This window comes from Lepisma saccharinum, chromosome 3 (assembly GCF_977018435.1).
Source record: "Lepisma saccharinum chromosome 3, izLepSacc3.1, whole genome shotgun sequence".
Classification (NCBI taxonomy): Eukaryota; Metazoa; Arthropoda; class Insecta; order Zygentoma; family Lepismatidae; genus Lepisma; species Lepisma saccharinum.
The window spans coordinates 56708134-56733832 of NC_139231.1; the positions used below are offsets into that span (position 1 = coordinate 56708134).

Sequence of the window (25699 nt, forward strand, 5' to 3'; positions counted from 1 at the left end):
TTTGAAATCGGGACCTATGAATTTTGTGAATGTGCTCTAACATACAGAGATAGCAAGGCAACTTCTCAATTTACCTCAGCTTATATTATCTAAGTACATAATGTCCAGTAATGCTGCTGCTATTGATTACTGTAGGAACAAGGACGTAGATTAGGAGATGCTGGACACTGTAGTGATACGAGAGGTTAGCAAGGTAGCTTTCTATGCTTTTATAGTTTGGGTCAGTTGAACCACAGTTATATGGACTTCAATCTGCACTGAGTTGAAAACTCTCAGTAAACAATTCTGGTTTTCAAAGAAAGTGCCTCATCCAAATAACATGGACATAAATTATACACAGAACTGTTAGCAGCATATGAAATCTGCAGTTATTGGAAAGAAACCAATGATCTTTGGATAGCAGTGATTTGTCCAAGTTGACTGGCTGCCACACTGTGGCAACTCGTTTGCAGAACTACATGTAAGCAACAACCAACCAGATTGGACAGTTACAAACGATCACCAGTGAGGAACACACATGGAGAGTGACCACCCAATGGTGCTGACCCAGGAAACTGCAGTGATCTATCCCTAACTTTGTTTTCAAACACTGCAGGTAAGCAGTGATGAACTGAACTCAACATGTACTTCAGATAATCACTACTGGAGTCCAGCAACAGTAGGGTAGTATACTAGATCTGTTGTTATGTATGTTGTGGCAAGAACCACAATGAATCTTAGGCACCACATGCACACTGACAATTTTCAGTGCAATACATTGAGTTCATTGTTGGATTTATCACTCATAGAGTTCGCGAATACAGAACTCGCAAATCATAAATTAACTGTTTGTCATGGGCTAAATTTTAACTCAAATAAATCACAATATAATGTATATTAACCAGATCCTGAAACTCAATATGCTGACCAAGGCAGAATTTATTTTATTTTAAAACATAAACTAGAAGACCTTGCTAGAAGGTTGAAACACAACATTTAGTTTATGTTTTAAAATAAAATAAATTCTACCAGATCTTGCCAGCTTTTGGCACATGTAGATTCAGTTAATATTCCATGTATGAAAGTAAATGGCATATGTATGTCTTTTTGTCTGCCCCTAAATAATCTATGGATGATAATGAATACAAACCTGACTTGGTCTGTCCATATTAATAATATATTTCTTATGGAAATTAAAACATTTTCTTCCACCTCCTACTAAAGAACTGCTTGTACGAGCTCTGTTCCTCTCATTTTTTACTATTGTGGTAGTATATATGCCAATTATAGTGTGATGCTGGTAATAAGAATTCAGAAAAAAATCAAGACTCATGTACATGATATATTTTCGATATTAAGAGGTATAATCACTTAAAGGTGTTTTAAAACCATTATGTTGGATTAGGATGAACGAAAGGCATAGGTATTGAAAACTAGTGTTTCCGTATAAGGTACTTTCTTTTGGAGACTTTTTGTATATAACCAAGAGTTTAATTCCATTAGGACACCACAATCTATCATACACAAAGTCTCAACACCTCAATCCTTTACCAATAAAAACACACCAATCTGATTTTTTTTGTCTTTTATATATATATAATTGTGTGTGTGTGTATGAATTTTGTATTTCGTTGTTTGCTTCATGTGATATGTATGGTTTTGTTGTTTTGTGTGAATCATAACGAGTGTAAGACAAAGCATGAGCCTTAATCTCCATCATCTAAAAGAAGAGTCAAATAAATCAAATAACAAATATTTTGCATCCATTGCCTTACAGATAGACATTCACTAATTCTTAACTAACCTGTTTAAAGATGCATTGGTCTTTTCTCCAAGATCTGCAGTCTGTTTCTCAGTATTTCCTCCTATTTGTTCATGAGGCAAGAGTGATGATTTCCTCTGTTTAGGATTCACTACTTTTACCACCATGATCTTCAGGCCTTTGCTTCGCTTCTTCTACAAAGAGGAAAACAAATTAAATATGTTGGAAGGATGCAAATAGGACTTACAAATCAATTGAATCAATTTCTTTCATTTCACAACATGATACAATTAGACAAGAGAATAGTAATGGAATATCACCTAAATGCATCCGTATCTGGACTATTACTGTTAATAATAATTCTTCTATCCTGAAGATGAGAATGATATTAGCCCTTGGAAACTTAGAAGCCTTTCCACAACTCATTTGCTCAATAGCCCATGAGAATCTGTTCCATCATAATACTATTCATGCTACTAAAGTACAAAAGCAACGCTGACTTTAAGATGTTCTTCCCTGCCTTACAAAACAATCCAAATAACAGAAACAGTATTGCGTTTTTCAATTTTTATTAAGGAATTTCAATTAAAGGAATATTTCCTTTGCTTTTCATATTTTCTGAGCTCTAAAAATGTTGCAAGGCTATTTTGTATTTGCATTTTTCTTATTTTATGCCACTTGTTGGTTAATTGCAACAATAAAAATAAGGATGACATGACACAGATAAAGGGAAAATCACAAAGAACACCCAGGCAAGGACTAAACGTGGAAAGTTCAATGGTGATATGAGATAACCACTCGGCGTGCAGCATCTATTGGAAGGTTGAAATATTAAATTACTAGCACATACTTACTCTGGCCGAAGAATTGCTTTCAGTTGACTGAGTTGCTGGCAGCCTACTAGTATCACACTTGGCACTCACAGTCTTCTTTGGAGGAACCTGAATCACGCCATTCGCCACTTCAATCTCTGGCAGAGGTGCACTCTGTGGTTCTGCCACGGACGTAACTATGTAGTCGGGCCCCTCATTATCTTCAATACTATAAGCATCAGACATTGGAGACGAGGGATCAGGTATGGCCTACAATATAAGAACTAAGTAATAATCTCAAGATGAATTAGATTGTATTTATGTTTTCATTTAAATGTTCCTTTGCCAAACATATAATATTTCACATGTTCTATCTTCAAGGTCCCCCCAATATTGTTTTGACAGGAATATGATATGTTGCATTATTCCATCAGTAATCAGTAATTATATTCACATATAATTGTGTACTTTCAACTTCATAGATGGCATATTGTTACTGAAAAACTTCGGATTAAAAATAAGTGACAATGAAATACAGACTAGTTCCTATCTTATTCCTGAGGAATAGAAACGATTTCCCATTCAACAGAAAAGTATATTGTTTACCCAATATTGGATGACCGAGGTTGGCAGACTCATCTTTTTATCCCCACAGACAAGAGGACGAGGAAAAGTTGTTTTTTATTATTTGTGGAGGGGGAAGGAAGAAGAAAGACACCTCAGTCACATTCCTAGATTGCATTCAAGCCCTAGGGAAAGGAGCATTTAGTGACAATTGGTTGGGTAAGAGTGTGCTTGTTGTCTGATCATATGGCAGAAGGTTTGACAGATTTCAACTTGACAAGGGAATGTTCCTTTTTTTCCTTCCGGTCATTCAAGGAAGGTGTGATGAATTATACCTTCTCCAGACTACATGAAAAGCCTACCTGCCGGAAGTTCAAGGTCGCTTGGTGTATGAACTGGTGCAAGAGGAAAGGAGAAGTTACATGGATCATCGAACAGCCTTATGCCAAATTCTATGACACTGGCACAGTTGGGAAATGGGAGTCATGGAAAACATACTATTTTTTAATGTGGCTTTTGCCGGGACCTGGATGCTGAATGTATTGAGCAGGAAAATGTAAATGCAGGATTGTAAAATCAAGGCATGCCACATAAAAAGTAAAGTTCCCCATGCATATAGCACCATGCCATGAAGGCACATTTAGGAGATGTAGCGGTAGGGCCCCACACATTCTCACATCTTGGAGGTGATATGATCAGCACCACACTCTGGCTGCCTTTACTCCTCACAGTTGCCCTCAGGTACCCATCGATTTGAGGCTAGGTGAGTCAGCTAGGTGCTTTATGTGGGGACAAGGCGGAAAAAATTCTGACCTTACATCACACACCCCAGGAATCGAACATGTCTCTCCCACGTGCCCTACCGAAGTTGACAATCTCAAGTACTTTCAACTCACTGAATTTCTTGTTTGTGTCTTAAATAGTATTGAGGATATCACAACATTAAAAACTAATATTCTTGACTTTTGAATTATTTTACTTCTATAGACGGATGGGCAAACAAATCTAAATGCTTTTCATTGTGTAAATTAGCATTTACTTGGTCTTCAACTTCAGAAAATTTTAGATCTGTTCCAATCAGACAGAAAACCACAACTACAAATCTTGGGGTCTGTACACACCAACAAAGAAAGGTGAGTTAGCTCAGAGTTGCCAAGTGTCTTCCTCCCCCCCCCCCCCCCAACAAAACATGGAGAGAGAGGTGAAGGGCAACATTGTTCCCTTTCTTTCCTTGAGTGTCTTTTCAAGGGTTGTGAAAAATTCAGTCCATTTCTTTTTTAACCTTCGTGTCTTCATTCCTCCTTCATATACATGCTGCTGGGCGATACAATAACAATGCCCAGAGGAAGGCTGGCTATTGACAGATGAGAAGAGGGAAATGATGTGGCAACACACTCGACTGTCAATTGTGGCACATGCTGGTGTTTCAACAGGAAGACTAATAAGAGTAAGGACACCTAATTGTGACAAATAGAATATCACATAAGGGTACATTTTAAAGATTCACTAGCTAGTATCCTAAAATGGAGGGGAGCTACAAATAGGAATGAAATGACACTCAGGATGTTGCTACTTGCACACAATCTTTTGGGAACCAGCAAAGAGATAGATTTTTAGTCTTATTTTATTTGTGCTGTGCTCTTTAGTCAGGTGTTGGACTTTGATAGATTAGAGCATATTAAAGGAAAGGGTGCATATCAATTATAAGGTATCTACGCACTATACATTAAAAAATATGAGTATTGAAACCAAGAATTTGTGTGGCATCCAAAAACTTGAAGAAGGTTTAGTGCATAAGCTATATGAGCCCTCATCTGTTCATATCCTGAGCAAGATCAACCCAATCCACACAAATTTCCCTCAGTCTATCTCCACCATTCCTTACAAAATGTTCCATCAATGTGACATGGAATGGACAACACTTTTTTCATTAGGAGGAACATGATAGGAACAAGATCTTGTATGAAAAGAGGGACTTGTATAGAAAGTGGTTCCATTTATTCCAAAGCTAAGCCAACACCATTCCCACCAATGATGCCATAAAATTGACACTATTAAAAGTTATTCAAAATATTCATTAATATTAATGCAGTGGAACCCTGATTTTACATTTTCCCTCATTACACATCCAATCCAATGGACCAAAATGTTGTAACATTTTCCTGCATTTTAAGTTTTCATCTTCAAGAGCATAAAATTGAGATTCTACTGTATGTAAGTATTCATCAATTTATCAATATTCAAGAGTTACATTTTATATTCAAATAGTTGTTGCTTAATCACAAAATCTATTTTCTTCACACATACAGGTGCAAAATACAGCAATACTACTACAACCAAGCATACTATGCTAGCAGTAGAGACTCGATTTTATGGTGGACACATTAACTAGTACTGATAACATACAGATATATAAAAAAAATACTGATAATAATAACTGATAAGACACTAAAAAGCGACCTTTCTGTGAAGAATCTGATTGGCTCACTTACCTCCTTAATAACTGTATGTGACTTGGCGACTTCCATAGGTTTTACCTATGGGTGAATCAATATGAATTTTTTGTTGATAATAAATTACAGATATAAAAATTTACCAATAACGAAAAACAATATTCTGCAGATCCAGTATAAAATTGCCAATGTTTCTTCAAGAACGTCAATGGTTCATTTATGCCCTTAAGCAAGAGTTTGAAATACAAACTGCATTAGTAGATATTTACTTTACAAAACTAGAGCATGGGAACTATATGTTTATATTCATAAAAACAACAAAATCAAATAATTTTACACTAAATTTGCATGTGAATGTGCATGCATGCATGGACGGACGGACGGATGGAGACACACACACACAGAGATATAAAAGATTGGTAAAATTATAGAGAATTTTACTGATAACCTAATATACCAACATGCTTACATTGACTATACTGATACAGTACCAACTAATATATCCTAACTGTAATTTAAATGTATTAGATTACAACTGAACCATATCACTTAAACAGAGTTTTGCTTAAAAATATTCAGACAATACTTTAAGAGAATTAATTGGAATATTAAAATAGATATAACTTAATTATAAAATACTCTTTTGAACAAAACTGGAATTGTGTATATACTTTCCACAATATCTATACTCCACAAAAACAGAAGTGGACATTTTGGATTCTGGAAAGGATTAATAGATATCAGTGATCAAATTCAGACTAATACTATCCAATAACAAAAAACTGGAGTCTCTACGTTACTACTGCTACACCTACCTCAGATGAAAGCTTAATAGTTTCTTCTAACAAAGACATAAGCTTCTCATTAGCTTCAATGCAACAAGCTACCAAATCATGGCATACATTTAGCTTCTCAATACATAAGCTGCAAACCTGAACTGGTAGAAGGTCTTCCTCAGACACCTACAACACACACAGATTAATACAAACACTTAGTAATATGTAAAATTTTATAATAAAATGTTGAGTGCTTTGATTCATAGAAACCAGAGTTGTTCTCAGGATCAGACAATTTGCTTTTACAAGACAGTTGTACCGACATCATGTAACATGAAGTAACACAATTTGTACCAAACCAAGATGATTTCAGTTCTATATTTTCTGTTTATTTATATACATATGAAGGTATGACATACTCGAATTACAATGAAATATGAATAGTACATGTTTGTCAAAAGCTGTTTTGATTTCAAATCAATATGAATTTTAAAGCACAGACTTTTCAAATCCAAGGATATATATTTTTTTTAAAAAAAATCATGGAACGAGAAATATTTGTCACAGAAAGTTGCAGTTTGTTTTACTTTGGCTGGAATGGCCGTGGCTTTCACAGTAAGTAAAATGTTAATATTCCTCCTCAATGCAGGTACAATTAGAAGAAGAAGAAATAGGTTATTTACTCAAGAATTCCCTTTTTCCCTTGTAGTTCCAACAATAAACTGAAGTGTATAGAAAAATTCCAAATGTAGCATTGCTATAATAATTTTACTAAGTATAGTTGAAAATTATACTTACTTAGTAAAATTATCATAGCAATGCTACATTTGGAATTTTTCTATACACTTCGGTTTATTGTTGGAACTGAAAGGGGCTCACCAAAAAGAGCATTCTTGAGTTAAAAGTGGGTATCTGGAGGAAACTCTGGGAGGTAAAGGTGGCCAGGGGCATGGTGATGATCACATCACCCAATTTACATATCACAAAAGACCAGAGAAATATTGCTATTGGTAAAAAAATATTTTTTTAAAATTGTTAATGCACAATGAGTCAAATGGTTTGCAACCATAGGACACACACACACACATATACACTGAGTGCTCACTAAGCGTACCTTAATTGGTAGATGGTTATGGATCTTCTTCTCCAAATCCAGTTCCTTGCCCTCTTCATTATATATTCCAACAAAGCTATTGGTGGGTGCTGCACAAATGCGACACAAATCACTCAGATTTGTGTCATTCATAGGAGAGCGGACAGTGCACTCCAATATCTCAGAGGCATCTTCGATAACTTCCATTACTTCGGCTTCAAGGCTGTCGATTGGGTATTCTAAAAAATCACAGTCGCTCAACTCTGGACTCATGTTGCTTTTGCTGTCCGAGTTTCTTTCTGTAATAAAGTTATACATGGCTATTAGAAAATGTTCTACTCATGGTAAGATGAAACTGATTCCATATGTACGTATGTACAGGATGACTACTCTATGAGCTATGTAATATTCAAATATAATTCCAAGTTTTAAATGTGAAATTTCTAAAATTTCAAGGCTAAAAATTAAATGACCTATGATATTTTTTGGTATTTCAACACTGTTTAGTACATGAATATGAACACTATACACTTTTTCCATCATTCCAGTATAGTGATAAATTTTAATGCAATACTCTTGTCTTCTGCAGTATATAATTTAAGGTGCAGAAAAAATAATCACAGAATCATATAAATGATTCTGTGATGAAATTCTGGTCCAAATTCAGAATTATTATTCTTTGTAGTGAAAATTACATTACATTTGCCTTTAAATTGAAACTGCTTCGTGGTAAATGAAAATATAAGTACCCTTAAAGTAAAAACCCATATATAAGTTTGAAATTTAAGCAGCATCTATTTTTAAAGCAAAGTGGACAAACGTTGTAGAGAGTTGTTTCTTCTTTCCAGCAAAACCACAAATAAATATTTGCAACTTCAGTTTCATTGTATTCATGAGATTTTATTACCACATGCCAGAAACGTGAAGAAAATTCAAATTGAATTCATGCATAATTCCATGCACCAATAATTCACAGTGAGTACACACCCTGATTAATATCGGCTATAGAATGTCGTCACAGAGAACCTTTTTGCAGTGTGAATCTACTCTGAGCATAAACACAAGTTCTGAGTGGAATGCAGGATTAAATAAAACACACTAAAAATTTAGTTTTCCCAAAAATTTTAATGTTTTACAAAATAAATAAATAGTATTCCCATAATTAGAGCTTGGAACGAAGTAATAGCAGTTTGCATTCTAGGTACGTAGAGTCCACAATGCATACCTACACCAACGGAGGGAAAAAAGTAAGTATTTTTCCCCACCTTCATGGAACATAAAAAACTTCCTTTGTATACCCTGGCTCTCCCGAATGTGCTTTGGGTACTGCCTGCACCCAGCCTGCAATGGTTTCTTTTCAATTGTCAAAAGGAACAGGACACACAAGATTTTTTTCAGCATTTGAAAGATTGGCCAGAGTCAACAGACTGTCTGTAACATTGACTAACATTTGCCAATTATAGTTAACAACTCAGCAGGACCTGTAGAATGAGCGAGGACAGATAATATGTAGAACGGAGGATAATTAAAAAGAAAAAAAGTGTATAAATTCTTCAAAGACATCGATTTAATTGGTATGAAAAGTAATGGACTAAGACTGAATGGCCAGTGACGCCGCCAGATGGAGGAGCACCCCCCAGTCAGACACGTCACCCCCCCCCCCTGCCCCAACTGATGTTAATTAAATATCATATAATAAGAGAGTTTATTTCTAAGAGATGGCGATTTTCACCTTTTCTAAGTGGTGCATTCTGCATGATATAACTTTTCCTGCTTATAACACCAGCATGTGACTTTCGTTCTAGATTCCAGCACCAAACTGAGCAGAGGTGATTTCTCATTCATTTATTTCTGTAATCGTCACAATTAACCTAAGTTTTAACCAGTTTTAAGAACTGGAAAAAAGCATTAAATGAAGATGGTTTTAAAACATCACGAACATTCTGAGGCCCACGAAACATCATCTGTATTATGGGAAAATTATTCTAATAGTGGATCATTAGTGACAACACTAATTAGCAAAATGACATTCAAAGGTGATTCAAGAAAACCGACACTACATTTCGCTGTTGTGGATGCATCATGTTTTCTTACTATTCAGGGACTTGCTTTTCGAGATGATGATGAATCTGATGCAAGCCTTAACAGAAGGAATTTCTTGGAACTCTTGAATTTAATTTTAAAATGAGGTGATATTATTCGGAAATGTACTGAACTTGAAACTCAGCAAAATAAGCCAGGAAGTGGAAGAGCCGAAAATATTCGCACTGATGTCAGATGAAACAAAAGATGGTGCGAGAAAGGAAGAGGACATATATTTGTGTCGCGGGCAGGTAAAAGAAAGCTTTTTAGGATTTGCCATTCCTCAATCATTAGATGCAGGTTCGCTCTATGCATATATCAAAATCAAAGAACTTATTTCCAAGATCTCCGAAGATCTCCATAGATGCCTGTAATTGTGTAGCACAAACATATGTTGGAGTGGTAGAGTGAGAAATGCACCAGGGTCAGAATATTTCGTGAATTATGAGATAACTGTAACAATTTTCATTCCTGTGATGTGATTTCCCTGAAAGGTAAAAATGCAGAAAGATGTCAAGTTTTGGATGTATCGAAGGTGGGCAATGTGTTCTCCAAAGCACATACAGCAGAATTCTCCTACAGGAGAATTACACTTCATTACGTGATATTTGTTGTTTCTAATACTTAAGAAAATTAATTTCTCCCAACATCATGTTTATTTTCCAAGAAAATATAACTCTTCGAAAAATTTATTTTCGTCTTCAGTAGTTTCTATCTCAAGAAAGACGGTATTTTATAAATGGGGAAACTATTTTAGACCATTTTCTACCTGTCTTCCAACACTGAAATAGGTCACTAGAGGCAATGCAACTTACGAATATAAAAGGAATTAATGCTGTTATTAAAACAAATCATATGGTTCTAAACTAGGCAGTAAATGTCCACTCTGAATAAAGGACAAACACAAAACACCATACATAAAAAAAAAAAAAAAAAAAAAAGGTAAAGTGTTCCCCTGTGCATAGCACCACGCCATGAAGGCACCATACATGAATATAATAATAGAAAGCCATTCAAAGAGAGCTTTAGGATTGTATGTGACACTGTCTGCAATTGTCTAATGAACAATGTTTAATTATATCTACCATAATTAGAAAGCTCTTAAGGTATTTCTAAAGAAAACTTTCTTTTGGCAAAATCCATTTGGCTCAACATCTGTGTCAGTGGAAAGGAAAAGGCTAATAGTGGAAAGTATCTATGGAGAAAGGTAGTAAACAGCATTGTGTTTATAAATGCTTTGTAGAAACCTTGTTAGCCAACAAACTCAGTGATTGACACACAATCTCACCACCGCTGATTCAAGGCCTTGACTGAGCATTGTCCCTTCATCAACTTTTTAGAATAAGATTTTAAAGCAGCTATTTTCTTTCCCGTATTTATGAACAATATTGATGAAGAATTCATGTTCAATAGATGGCTTGTTATGGTTATGTAACTAATGGAATGTGAAAACACATGAAAATTTCAGCCAGACGAGTATATAGAGCTTACCTTCATGAGTGAATACATCCGGCTCTGCGAAACTGACTAGTCTCCGTTTTTCTGTGGATGTGAAACACTTCTCACTAAAATGATCTGAACATAATTTGTATGAACAGTGCATGGCATGGGCACCTTTGGTTTTAAATAAATTCAAACAGCCTGCCTTTCTAGCCCATACGTGACACCTGAAAGAGAGAGTAGTACGACTTAGCAGGGAAAGTAACATGCTATTTCCAACCATTTTCTTCAGCACTTATGAAACATTATTCACAGTGTCAAGATGGGTCTAAATTACAGGCAGCAACTACTATAATCTTGGCTAATACAGTCATCTATTTGCTTATCTATGGGCTTCCCACTTGGTTTGCAAAAGCAAAATCCTTAACTTTTCCAGATACTTTTCAGTAACTCTCCGGACCACTCCATAATGACATAACGTACTAGTAAATCAGTGTTATGTCTTCAATCTTGCATATTAAATGCAGAGGGGATAGGAAATGCACATTATTTACATTTGTTGTGAAATATGAAAGCCTTTGTATAGATAAAAACTTTATAAAAGAAAAAGGCATGCAAATATTGGTGCATTATTTCAATAAATGTTGTTCAACTGAATTTGACGAAAAAAACCTACATTTTCCAGTAGCGACTTGTTCAACAAATTCCTAACTTAAGGGGCTAAAGTGAAAAGTGCAATGGGAAGACCAGAAGACATGGTCACTGCAGCAATCTGCCCCATGCCATATCAGTTATGAATCTATACTGATGATTCTACATTACTCGTGACTCTTCATTAACTCATGAGAAAGAATAAATTTCTTAATTGTTTATGAAGAGTATGTTTATTATGAGTGTTTTCTGTTATTTTCCGCTTGCATGTGTTATACTAAAGTGATGGATGGTGCTTTTATGTGATACATTTATCATGTCACTATGTCATTGCTGATAGACATTTTACATTTTAATTACACTAGAGTGTTAAGTTTAATGCTGTTCGATTTCCGAAGGTCTTCCTTTCGACCCTGACAAGAAGTTTTTGTTATTTGCATTACCTAATTCCATATTAACTATTCAAATGGAAATAAATGGAAACTCATTTCTAAATAATTTAAAGATTCATAGTTTGCATTTAACATTTTTAAAAAGTTTAGCATAATCGAGAATATTTCAGTTATGTCTTAGTGTCTGTTGAAGAATATAGTTAAAAACATACTATTACTACTACTTGAGAAACCTAAAATTCCATCAGTTTGTTACCAGAATATAAGCCTACCAGTAAAATAAGATAAAAAAAGATTTAGAATAATAACTAAAATAAATAATAAAGTATCTACTTAATCGAAATATTTGTAAGTTTAAATTATTGAACTCTGCTTCAAAAAAATACATTGTATTAACTATGTATTATACATTATTCTAAGTAAAATTTAGAACTTGTAAAACCCGACTGATATCTCGGAAAGAAAAAAAATAGAATATAACTTTTATTGCTTTCAACGAAGCAAAATTATTGTCATTTACCCTATCAAAATTGATCATTATTGCAATTTCTTTTTCGATTGACAATGTAATGTAATTACTCCCTCTCATATTCATTGTTTGTTTTTGTTCTTTTTTTAAAGAGCTTTCAATGGGGGAACCGTAGACTTCAGCCCCCCACCCCCTAGCCTGCCACTTGCTATGGGCCTGTTTGTTTACCGGGACATTTAGAAGTTTTTACATAAATTGTGTGATTCAATTTATTTTTTAATTACAGCTGCCATCGCTGGAAAAGAGATCCCACTTTAGGCAACACAAGGAGTCAAAAATCCAGTCAAAGAATTCCACACTCTTTAAGAATAAGAAATCAATGACACAGCCGTTCATAAATACTGCTCTTAGTGGCCAGTCTACGTCTGCAGCAGATGCTTTCAATCTTGGTCTCTGCAATGCCTTTATTGCAACAAACATCCCTCTCAATATCTTGGGGAATCCTGTATTCAAGGCTTTTCTGAAGCAAGAAATTGGGAAAAAGATTCCTGATGAATATACGCTATGAAATAATACTTTGGACAGGCTTTACGAAAAGGTTAGTTAAATTTCTTTAACCTCTAAAATATTATTTATTTCAAATTTTATATATCCTATGTGAATATCTTTTGGAAGAGAATAATTTTAACAGCACATTTTTTCACAGGCAATTGAAGAAATCAAGAAATGAAATAGGGAGCCACAACATTTACTTTGTGGTTGATGAGACGACTGACATGTGCAGACGTTACATAGTCAAAGTCATGGTTGGAAAACTGGATTCTGATGAACCCGGTCCTGCACATCTGATCTACTGCAAATAGTATAAAAAGACAAACCACCAAACAGTTTCAATAGTTGTTCGCAATGCATTGAGTAAGTGCTCTTTCTTACATTTTCTCGTATATTTTATGTACAGTAGATTTAGCAAAGACGTTCATTAATTGTTAAAAATAATCATTTTAATTTTATTATTTTCAAAAATATTGTGGCCCCGAGGAGATGAATGACGACAAGTTCTTACTTTTGGTGAGTGACAGCACAGCATACATGCTGAAAGCAGGGGAGACACTGATGATGTTTTACACCAATATGGTTCACCTTACATGCATAGCATGTTCACTACACCACGTTGGTGAAGAAATTCGAGTACATTACCGTGACATCATCAAAATTATTTCCATAGTGAAGAAGGTGTTTCTGAAGGCACCTTTGCATCTCTTGACTTTCAAGGACATGCTACCAAAGGTCCCTCTACCACCAAAGCCAGTGCTGACCAGGTGGGGTACCTGGTTCCGAAGAAGCCATCTACTATGCTTAGCATGTCAACGACATGGAAAAAAGTATGTGTCCATTATCGCTTTGTTTACTGTTTAAATTTTAAAAATTATCATTGTTTTACAGAATTTCCAGCAAAAAAAAAAAAAAAAACACCTGCAACTCTAAATGTTGGACAAAAATTGGCAGTCACATGAGAACTTGTGCCAAAATACAGTTTTCTGTTCACGTATTTTCTTAAATTTCCACTTTAAAATATATGTGCCATTACAGTTTGCTTGTAACTTGGCAACTATATATGTATGGTTTTTTTCATTTTATAATTTTTATTTATTTATTTCCAGGTGCTTGAGACCTTGAACGAATCCGCCACACAATCAATTAGAGCGGCAAAAGAAGCAATGCAACAGGAAGGGGTGTCAGCATCTTTGGCCTTCCTCCATGCAAGTTTCCGCCATCTTCCAGCCTGCATCACCCAATTGGAGAAATGTGGAGTGACACTGGATGAGGCGATCACCGTTATTGAATGCTGCACCTCCCAAGTAATCGAAGGACCCATAGGTATAGCATACCCTGTGAAGATCCATGCTGTTTTGGAGCGGAATCCTGTTTACAAAACCATCCAATTGTTAGTGGCTGTTCATCGGGAAGAGACGACCACTGGGAACCTACCTACCTTGGGAACCAGCAGTAGCTGCAAGCATGAAGTTTGCTACACTAACTTCCTGTGACATGAAGAGGAGTTTCTCAATGTATAAGCATTTACTCATGGGCAACCGAAAGAAATTCAGCACTGGAAACGTTGAGAAAGTGGTGCAGTACTTCAAAGAATATAATTCATTTTGCTGAAAATAGCGATATTTTTGTAAAAAATTGCACCTTAAATGATATATTTCATAAAATTATTATTATTAATTTATAATTAATGTTTATAAGTAAGGGTGCAGATTTATAGGCACCAAAATGATGAAAAGAAGCACTTAAAAAGTGCTATAATATAAGAAAAGGCACTAAAATAGGCACCTAAAAGGTAACTCAAAATAAAAAAAAATACATTAGAATAGGCATTCAATAAGAACTTATTTTCTTCTTCCAATGCACAGTTATATTCAGGGTGTGTCAAATGGGGGGTTAGTGAGGCTCAACCCCCCCTCCCATTCGGACCAGTTTTCCTAATAAGAAGAACATAACATCAAAGGCAGGAAAAGATAGTAAAATGAAGGCTGACCAAGACTACTAAAAATTTATATATATAACCATTAACCCTACCATTCAAAAATCCTGGGCACGCCACTGGTTATACTATATTAGCATTACAATTTATACATAAAAGTGTGCTAACAATTCATGTACAACTGTTTACGAGTGATGAAAAATAAATTTGCACTCTTTAAACAAAATTTAAAAAAACATTAAAAGGATGTTTCAATTAAAATTTCTCTGAAAAAATGAACTTGTGATACCCACTGTGCTGATTGCACATAAATGTTTCACAAACAATTGAGAATAGTTTGAATCAAATCCTCATTTGCAGGAAGGCTAGGATAACACAACCTGGTTAATTTAAAGCTTTTGCATTTTTTTTAGTACGAGTATGCGAGCTGTTAATCTGTGTATGGCTTTAATTTGAGAATAAATAGTATCATTTAACTTAGTGTACTTATCTGTATGCAACACAAGGAAAGTAAACTAAGTTTTCTTACATAACTTGTAACAGATTGCACTTGGCACGGAGATTTTGACTGGAAGGTGGTCGCGCTAGTTAGTGCTCTGTCTGTTGAGTTTTGCATACCTCCGGGGACATTTTTCTTCTGGCGAAGTGGTAAAGTACAGTCTTCAATCGGAAGACCACGCTAGTCCGCCGTTGTTTGCAGAGGCATAAGAAACGTTAAATCGGCATTAAGGCTCTCCGGAAAAGAGATCGTGCGGAAGTGAATTCACTCTGCAGCAGCTTAGCAGATTTTCAGTCAGTGAAGCCGAGGTTGCAGAGAAGGATTTTCTACAGCGACAAGACACCAAGGTTCGTCGGGAAAAGAAGATAGAACGACGAAGACAAGACACCGAGGATCGTCGGAAAAAGAAGACAGAACAACGAGGATTTTAGTGAAGTGGTCCCCAGTGTCGAGAGCTCTCGTGTTTTAACCTCCACAAGCTCGATCTTCTGATGAAAAAATCCCACTAAAGTTTGAAAAGCGCTAATTCTTTCTAAAGGCCGGCCATGTAATCGTGAGTAAAAAGGTTAAATTTGTTATTATAAATATATGTGAGAGTGATTTTTCTTATATTTCTTTTACCAAGATAATCTAAAGTACTGGTGTCAACTCTTGTATTGGGTTTACTCATGTAAACCAAGAACCACCAGCAAATCAGTGTGAACCTTTAATTATTTTTTTTGTGAAGTTATTTCTTAGTTTTCTTCTGTAATAAAAGAAAGTAAAGGTAATTGATTATTCTTTTCTTCAAACATTAAAATCTATAAAAATATTTGAAATCAGTTTATCTCAATCGAACTGTAATTAAAAAGCAAAGCTAAGTTTAATACTAATAATAATAATGTTAAAATCATGTTTTATCGTTATAAACTTAGCATTGTTCTATTCAGAACTAAGGTAAATGTAAGGCGATAGCTCATCATAGTGTCCATTGTTTACCATTTATCCTTGTTTTCAAATAACCCAAGAGTTAGGAAAACACTTAGAGGAACCGGAAATCACCCCAGCAGCTGCAAGTATTCAAGAAGGCAATTATGTAAAACTATACACACCCATAATGTTGGATAAAATATTTATTTGTAAAGTAATTTAACAACAAGCTTGACATAAAATTACTTTTCTGTCAGTGGGGCCGACCTCAGTGGCGAAGTGGTTAGCACAACATGACTACGATGCCAGGTATACCAGGTTCGAATTCCGGCTCTTGCATGGGTGTTCTTTGTGAATGTTCCTTAATACATTTCATCGTATCATCACTCATCCTAATCGTTGCAATTAGCCAACAGTGGAAGAAAAGCGATGCTAAAAAACAAAAAAACATATTTTCTCTCGGTGGTAAAACAAACTTCTCCAGCCCCCCAATCCATTTTGTAATTAATACCTGTCTGTCCATCTTGTGCTTTGACATTTTTAAACACATGAACACGATATCTCCACAGATACACACACACACAACAAAGCAAATGAGAACTTGTTGACTCCTACAAGCTTTAAGGTGGAAAAAAAGAAGGGGTGCGGTGGGTTGGTGTCCTTAGGTGTCTTATATCCAAGTATAAGTCACCAACCAGATGTCCAGATTGCTTATCCTGATAAAAGGATATTTGGTATTTCCAAAGCACTGACATACCTTGCCACTCTCAAATCTGGCGAATACCAGATTTCAGGCAGTTCAACATCTACAAAGGCTTACCTTCTTCAATGTAGGCCTATGGAAAGCAAGAGGTGCATAAAAAAGCTGAAGCAAGCAAAAATTGAAGAAAAGGCAGAAGAAATGGCACTTTAGGCACGATTAAGCAAAAGAACCTCTAATGCTCCAAATAGGCATTTATTTATAGGCACTATAAAAATGCATTTATGGCCAAGAAACACCATAAAACGAACTTAATACTAAAGACTATATTTCACTACAAAGGAATATAGAAGGCAAATATCTGCACCCTATTTATAAGTAGCATAGCAATTGATTATAAGCACCTAAAAGTCCTAAAATGGTATTTATAAAGTCCTAAATCCCTCTTTTTTAGCACCTAAAAATCTGTTCCCTAGTGATAAGTTGCCTAAATGAAAATTTTGTATTTATTGCTGACCAAAGATGATTTTGTATATACTGATATGTATCTGTGTGTAGTGTTGCAAAAAAAACCTGCTTTTATGAATGGATGTTTTGTTCCTGATAAAAAGCCAGTTGTTTTTTTTTGGGGGGAGGAACAGAAATTTTGGCTTCTTACCAATTGCGGCTAACCTATTTCACTTGCAGTGTTAGTTAAAGAGTTTAGAAGTTCATAATGTCATAGTTTGGAACTAAAATATAATTGAAATGAGTGTGGAAGTGAATTTGAATTTCTGAGAAATTAATTCATGCATTTGGAACTCAGAAAGTAATAATTTAAGCAGAATTAGGTTTTGAAAGGTAGGATGTTCAAATGACTGTGTTTGAAAGTCACTGGTATTTAAAGCACTGCATAGAAAATGTTCTATTCACACATATGTGTATAATAAGGCAATCAAATCTAAAATACTAACCTACTTGAAACGTACGCACATACTGAACCTGCTCATCCAAATACGAGGCACGTCCAGAAAGTATTACACGTTTGGTAATAAAAAGAAAATGAAAGGGGAGACAAGTTATCGTATACCCTTGTAATACACTTCTGCTGCCAATCAAATAGCAGAAGGATAGAGGTAGACAGCATCCAATATCGCTTATTACGAGTAAGTTGTGTGCAACTTTCGTATACCTTGCATTGCAGTAGTGTAATGTAAATGTAGCTGTGAGGAGTCAGGATGAACCAGAATATCGTGAATCCTGTCAACAGTGAAGTGAGAGATGTCATTTGGTTGTAGCATGCTAGAAAAACTCGATTATCATCTTTTTACAAAATTAAAGTTCTTGGGAGGAAAGAACTTTGATGACAACAAAGAGATCCACCAAACAGTAACTGCATTTCTCAATAGACTGGCGGCAGAAGTGTATGACAAGGGTATACAAAAACTTGTCTCCTGGTATGACAAATGCCTCAGTGTCATCATGAGTGCTTGGTTGAAAAATAGCTAAAGATATGTATTTTCAGAGAAAGAGGTTTTGGTCTACTAAATTCTTTCATTATTTTATTATCAAATGGGTAGTACTTTCTGCATGTGCCTTGTATATATGAGTGGGATAAAAACAAATGTTAAGTGCAAAAATCAAAGTAAATAGTCGCATGTTCAGTATGGGCTTACTGGAATGTACGGATCGTGATTCATGTAGAAAAAGTTTGTGTATCATCATACGACAATTACAAAATCGAAACTAGAAGAGTACCCTTTACCTTCTGTACACCCTCGAGAAAGTGAAATATTTTGCAGGGTTTATCAACATTATGTTGATTATGAAAGTTTTCTGTTGTTTAAAGCTTGCGGAGATGTGTATTGTGAAATAAAGTACACCTGTTACCTTACTGTGAAGCAGAACAGCACAAAGGCTTCGCGCAAGTGAATATATAAGCCAACATGACATTTCACAATAGGAGCTACAATTTTATGTCGTTAGGTTAGGAGTTGATAGTAAATTCTGACGTGTTCTTTCGCATTTTTAGTGTGCATACACATGTCTTTTGCTAATAAAAAGTGGCGAAAGTACTCCGAGATAGCAACCTTTAAGTACAGGGGCCATACCATATTCTTGGATCAAATATCTCAGTTTTTTATGTTTACTGCATGCTGGAACCAATTTTATATTACATAACACATCTATATCTGCCGATGGAAAAAAAAAAGCAACATAATTCTCGAGAGGGGTACAGTGGGTTAACGGACCCTACACTAGACCCATAGATCACCTAACAGTGAAAGCATTTCCAAGGTTTATGGGGCCCAAGTTCCTTTTGTTTTATTGCGATTTCATCATGCTACGAATGCAATTTTTACATCATTTGATTTCGATTTATGTCTGTTAACACATACTGCGGAGTTTTAGCGATTATTTAAGATTTTGTACAATATATGCTTTCGTGGCTAGATTAGGTTTGGTTCTCTTAGCATTTAATTAAAGTTCCTAAATGCATTCTACTAAGGTTCTGATTAACTTCTACACTCATTCCCTCTAGTCTGCGATGCTTACTGTCGCTTGTCAATGGAAAATCCATTGTCCATTGGAAGCGTGCATGCTTGTGTAAGGTAATTTTTAAGTTGTTTTTGTCAACATAAATAACTTTTTTGTCGAAATCCAAACAGTGCTCATTACTTTAAGGAAGGTTCAATTTTTGTGTGACAATGATTTCCAAAATTCTACGATAATTAGTCTCTCTGCTAGAAGAATTTGAAAAAAACAAACAAACATAAAACAATCGGAACCGTTACAGATACTTTTTTCCTGCAAAATATAGGCCTATACTTCTAAACGAAACGAAACGACACTAAACGAAAATCGCCCTTGTACATTACAATTTGGCTTTCAGTACAATATCTCCAAAAGTCGCCAGTAGTTCATGTTTGGAACTTTGAAGTAAATACCTAAATACTTACAATCTTGTTCTGTACACTAATAAAAACATGTCACATACGTGAAATATGTTGTTACACCTAACCAGTGTTTTTTGTTTTTTTTTTTCTGGCAAGGAAGGTTCCCAGGGCTGTTTCAGTTTTGGTGGAACACTATGAAGGTTCCAGTACTCTTTAGGTTGATTTGTTACAGTGTTGATCATAACAGCCACTCACAATATGGTAGTATGTTTTAAATGATCGTGCATTCACATAGTTAACACACACACACACATATTTCTTTTGTTAAAATATGTTATTAGCTTTTGGAGCAATTGAAGGTGACCGGAGTGTTCTCCGATTTATTTACAGAATGTACTAACAAAATAAGTTTTCCGGATGAAGTATCAGAGGTCCTGATGTCCTGGCCACTGTTTGAAATTTGGATATTATATGTGTAAGGTGTAATATATTGCTTTTCATAATGACGATATTTCTCCGGAAAGAAGTGAGGAAGCCTTAAAAGGTGCCTGCAATTGGGATCAGACCGCACAATAGAATTTTTCCGGCTTGCAGGTCAGCTGTACGATCCGTTAAAAGAACGTGATAGGCAGAACAACAGTGGCAGTGATAGAGACAACCAAGAAGGAGAGGAACATGTTGAGTGTGGATTTTAAGTGTGGCAACACTGTATCCACCGTTGGATTGTAAACAATACAGACTTTGAAGGTAAGCTTAGTGTTATTTGAAGTATGTTTGCCAAACCTAACTTAATCAACGTTACGTGAAATTTTCAAGATACAGACATGACCGGGAAATTGCAATGTCAGATTCGTGTTCCGGACGCCTCATGTAGAAAGTATACAAAATTTCAAACAAATTGGGGAACACTCTCGTCATCTTCAATTAAGATTGGCTTTTTGTTATAAAAAGTGCCGATACAGCGTACCCTTGCGTATTGCATCTGGAAGAAAAAAAGGTAACAGTTCGTTATATCGGAGACACATTTCTTCATTTTTACAGAAGAGACTACTTACGGAAATGAGTTTCTCCAAGCTTTCGAACATTCATGGAGGTATTTTCTTTCATCGTGGAATCTATTTGACCGGCAAATCATATATTTTTCAAGAGAAATATCCCACCGACGCACAATTGCCATACTTCCCGTATGTGAACTGCATGCTCCGCACGTTCGATGACGTAACCCACTGTAAGTGTTTCAAACTCCTTTTTTTTTTAACTATGCTTGCCTAACCCAATCAAACCTAACCTTATGGAAGTGGTTTGTGGGTCTATCCATGAATGGTTCATGGGGCTATCTGTGAATGGTTCGTGGGGCTATCCGTTAATGGTTCCTGGACTATCATCAGCTACTCGTGAATAATGTATAATTTCCACTGGTGACAAACATGATAGTAGGTATTTTTTGGTGAAGAAGGTTGAAACACTGCATACCCACAACATCAGTCAAGGTGTGCCTGCCATATTGTGTGTCCCGGAAGCGAATAAAGGAATTAAAAAATAACTCTGTATGTGAAAAATTGCGTTCGTTTTCGTGCAAAAAGCATAATGGCACCTTTAACTATGTTTTGCAATACACCATTGGGGTAACAGTTAGATATAGTGAAAACACATTTCTTCAAATTTACAGGAGAAAAGATGGGAAAGTACTTACGGAATTGAGTTCCTGTGGACTTTTGGAAGCTGGGAATAGTGTTTTTTCCATTCATGCAACTTATTCAGCTCTGGTAAATAATGTAATTTTCGACATACCTGTATCACCATTGCACGATAGCTCGTGCCACCATTAAAGTCGACTACGTGAATCAAATGTTCCGTGGGTACTTGTTTACTATCCGTCAGCAGATTTATTCATTTCTACAGAAGAAACTACTTACCATAATAAGTTCCTGTAGTATTGTCTAACATCGGGATAGTGTTTTGTGTGAAATTCAGGTAAGTTTTCCGTATCCTGGAAACGGATTTCTTGAAATTTCAAAGTTTGGGGCTTATTTGGGGGCAGGTGACTCCGGCCAATTTCTAACATGCCTTTAACAGGGAGTCTATATAAAAAGCCAGGGAGCCGGAGTGGAAGCGGGGCCACGTTAGTGGTTGGGGGCGGTAAGTCAATTACACCAGGGGCGGAGCCCGGAATCGGTGGAAAATTTGAGTCAAAAATTTCAAACGAAAATAATTTTCTTGTTTAAATTTCGCACCCGATTCCGGGATGGATAGCCCCAAAAACCATTCACAGAATGTTCCACGAAGCACATAGGTAAGTACGAATGTCAAAAATTGACGAAACTCAGAAGAACAGGTGTCCGACGAATAGTAAACTTTTACTGCTTTTTTTTTTCCAATTAAATTTTCTGTTTGCCTAACCTAACTGAACTTAACCTAACCTTCCGTGAATGGTTTGTGGATCAATTTTCACTTAAAAAAATTTTGTGAATAGTTTGTGCGGCATTTATCGGTTCATAAGTTTTGTAACACTGCATGTCAGCTGACGATAGACAAGGTGAGTCAAGATTTGGCCGCCAAATAGCAACGACCAATAAATACTTAGCCTATAATGTTAAAAATAACGCTTTTTTCATTGAAAAAAAAGTAATCCCAAGTTGAAAAATGGGTAACAGTTGTATAAGTCGGAGACTGATTTCTTCAAATTTACAGGAGAAAAGACGAGAAATTACTTACGGAATTGCGTTCTTGAGGACTTTCAGAAGCTGGGGAAATTGTTTTTTCGAATCGTGCAACTTATTTGGCCTGTAAGTAATGTATTTTTCGTCATTCATGCATGTCCGTTATACGATAGCTCGTGCCGCCATTACCGTCGACTACGTGAATCAAATGTTCCTCCATGCATTCGATTATGTAACCCCCTGTCAGTGTAGCAACCATGCGGTAGTTTTACAAGATGACGTGTGAGCGGTTTTTTTTTCCAATTTAAGGTAACACTCTAGTTTACGTCCTTTTCCTAAGGAATACGTGTCATATATCGTTGGAAAGCTTATTTTATAAGGAATTCAACAACGTAAATCCCAAAGTGAGCAAAAATTTCCTGAAGGGGTAAATCGAGAAAAACCGATGTTGTCCGGATATGCGCAATTGAACGTACTGAGGAATTTTTTAGATGATGAAGCACATATTTAGGGGTGAAATGAATGCTAATGGAACCTAACCTAACAGGCCTAACCTAACCTCGTAGGCATACCTCGACCCCGTGAATGGATAGTGGGGCTATCGTGAACAGAAAGTGTAAAAAGAAAAAGGTATTTACCAGAAGAATGCCGGGTGCCGCACCGCGAACGCAAAGAAGCAATCACCATGCAGATAAGGACGTAAAGTAGAGTCTAGCCTCAATTTTCGCTTAAAAACCTTTTGTGAATAGTTTGTGCAGCATTTATCGGTTTATAAGTTTGGAAACACTGCACATCAGCTGACGATACTGCATATCAGCTGACGATAGACAACGTGAGTCAAAATCCGCCGAATTAGAAACGACCAATAAATGATTATAATGTTAAAAATAACGCTTTTTTAATGGAAAAAAGTTATCCCCAGCTTGAAAAATGTTCTGCTATGCATATGAGGTAAGTAGCAATGATTGTTATTTGAAAATAAAGGAGTTTAATGTGTCTCCGGCTTATACAACTGATAACGAAAAATGTTCCACTATGCATATGAGGTCTGTACAGGTAAGAATTTACAATATAGAGAAAGTCTCCAATTTCGTTAATTTTCGGTATACTAACTAATTTTGGCCTCCTAATCACGAATCTGTTGTAAAAAACCGGGGGTCACATCTGGAAATTGTACATTTTGATGAAAAATTATTTGTTAGCACCAAAAACCATCCACAGGTAGCCCCACAAACCATTGACGTTAGCCCCAAAAACCATCCACGGGTAGCCCCATTAACCATTCGCACGAGGCTAGGTTAAGCCTGTTAGGTTAGGTTACATTAGCACTCATTTCATCCCTAAATTCATCGAAAAAAATAGGGATCGTACTAGAATTGAACATCATAAATCATTTGCTTGTAAAACAACGGCGTGCTTGGACACAATGACAGGAGATTACATTTTTGTTCATAAAACTACGCAAATACACCTATATATAAAAAAAATTCAATCGGCTTTTTTTCAAATTTTCAGACGTGACCCCCGGTTTCTTCCAACAGATTCGTGATTAGGAGGTCAGAATTAGTTAGTATACCGAAAATTAACCAAATTGGAGACTTTCTCTATATAAGTACAAATGAAATTAATTTGAAAATAAACGAGTTAAATGTGTTTTCGCTATATCTAACTACTACCCACAACAGTAAGTACGAACCATGCGAAACACAAAATATCCGATTTAAATGTGTCTCCGATATAACGAACTGTTACAGAAAAAAGAACGCCGAATAGCAGGGATCGCACATATTCGTAGAGACACATACCTTATAGGATCCTTCGGAAAACGGTAAAAAGACTGCGAGCCAAATGTTTGATGGTTTTTACAACCACGAGCAGCACAAACTCGACTATTCTTCACTTCCATTGTTTCATCTTTTTCTATGTGGAATATTTAGGTAAATAGAACTTTGTACGTTTTCCAATCCATGACAATTTTTGTCATATACAGGAAAGCTCCAAAAACCTACTTGTTTTACAAACTAAACAGACATTACACTCTTTATCTATCGTATACGCTTTGGAAATCGGAATGGCAAGCTTTTCGGATATTTTTCTCAACAGTAGCCAAGAATCAGATTAAGTATTTGTTTTAAGTATATTTTATAATTGTAAATAAATCGTATATGAAAATAATTCGAGAAGCAGTGTTGCCACAATATGAGGGCACAATTTCCCTTTCCAAGGAGCAAAATTTCCCTTTTTGAACCATTTGTTCCCTTCACCTAAGCAAATCATACAATAATAATAATAATAATAAGTATTAGTAGCAGTGGCGAAGCGTCCTATGAGGCCCGGAGGCCGGGCCTACCCTAATATATTTGTCTATTACGGATTATTTTATTACTTATAAATGTCATTAAACGACGCTTAATAAAATAAAACTGAAATTCTTGGTCTTCCGATAATTACCGCAAGTTTGCAACCCTGCCTGAAACCGTATCTGAGCATTCAGCGAGGCCCGCCTTAGAGTGCCTCAGCTGGTCCCATAACAACCTATGTGATTCGTGCTGGAAAGCATAATTTCAGGGGTACGTTCGCCTGTATTGTAACTTGAGAGGCCGGCCTCTTTTCTCTCTCTCACCCTTTCTCCCTGACTTCCGAAGAGTGCCGATCGTGTACGAGCGCGTGACGAAGCAGGCAGTGGACGTACAGAGCTTGTTGAAGCAGTGTTTCCATGGAAGATTCAGAGCTGTACCGGGAGCGGAGCACACCCAGCTGCTAACATGTAGCGAAAATGTGTTGCTAACACCTCTAAGCCTGGCCTCCTAACCTATCAAAGTAGTCATTATTAGAATTCTAACTGCAAATAATGCATGCAAGTTGGTTACCAGTGTTAAGTTTGGTACTTTCAGCTCTTTTGAGGAACCGCTTTTCGCGAAGTGTTAGCTGCTGGATGTGCCCCACACCAATCTCGATTCGGAGAGGGAAAGTATTTTATTTCTTTGAGGAAAGGGATATTGAGACGAAATTTCCTTTCATGATTAGTGACATAACTGAAAACGCGCTACTTTTAAAATGGGGCAAAGTACGTACAATGCAAACGTATAGA

At 36.0% G+C, this 25699-nt stretch overlaps 1 protein-coding gene across 3 annotated transcripts in view; it reads right to left on the reverse strand.

Annotated features, from left to right (window-relative positions):
• Positions 1 to 24780, reverse strand: part of LOC145985060 (uncharacterized) — a 29073-nt gene extending 4293 nt beyond the window's left edge. The window contains exons 1-6 of one of the 3 annotated variants that reach the window (XM_083118602.1): positions 24414 to 24780; positions 11013 to 11188; positions 7461 to 7738; positions 6503 to 6532; positions 2596 to 2823; positions 1784 to 1935 (exon numbers count right to left, since the gene is read on the reverse strand). In XM_083118602.1, the coding sequence (XP_082974728.1) occupies positions 1784 to 1935; positions 2596 to 2823; positions 6503 to 6532; positions 7461 to 7738; positions 11013 to 11188; positions 24414 to 24514 (965 nt within the window). In that variant the 5' untranslated portion in view covers positions 24515 to 24780. Of the gene's footprint in view, positions 1 to 1783; positions 1936 to 2595; positions 2824 to 6385; positions 6533 to 7460; positions 7739 to 11012; positions 11189 to 24413 lie in introns of all 3 variants that reach the window. The other 2 variants (XM_083118601.1, XM_083118603.1) reach the window with 2 other exon arrangements.
• Positions 24781 to 25699: the final 919 nt, after the last annotated feature.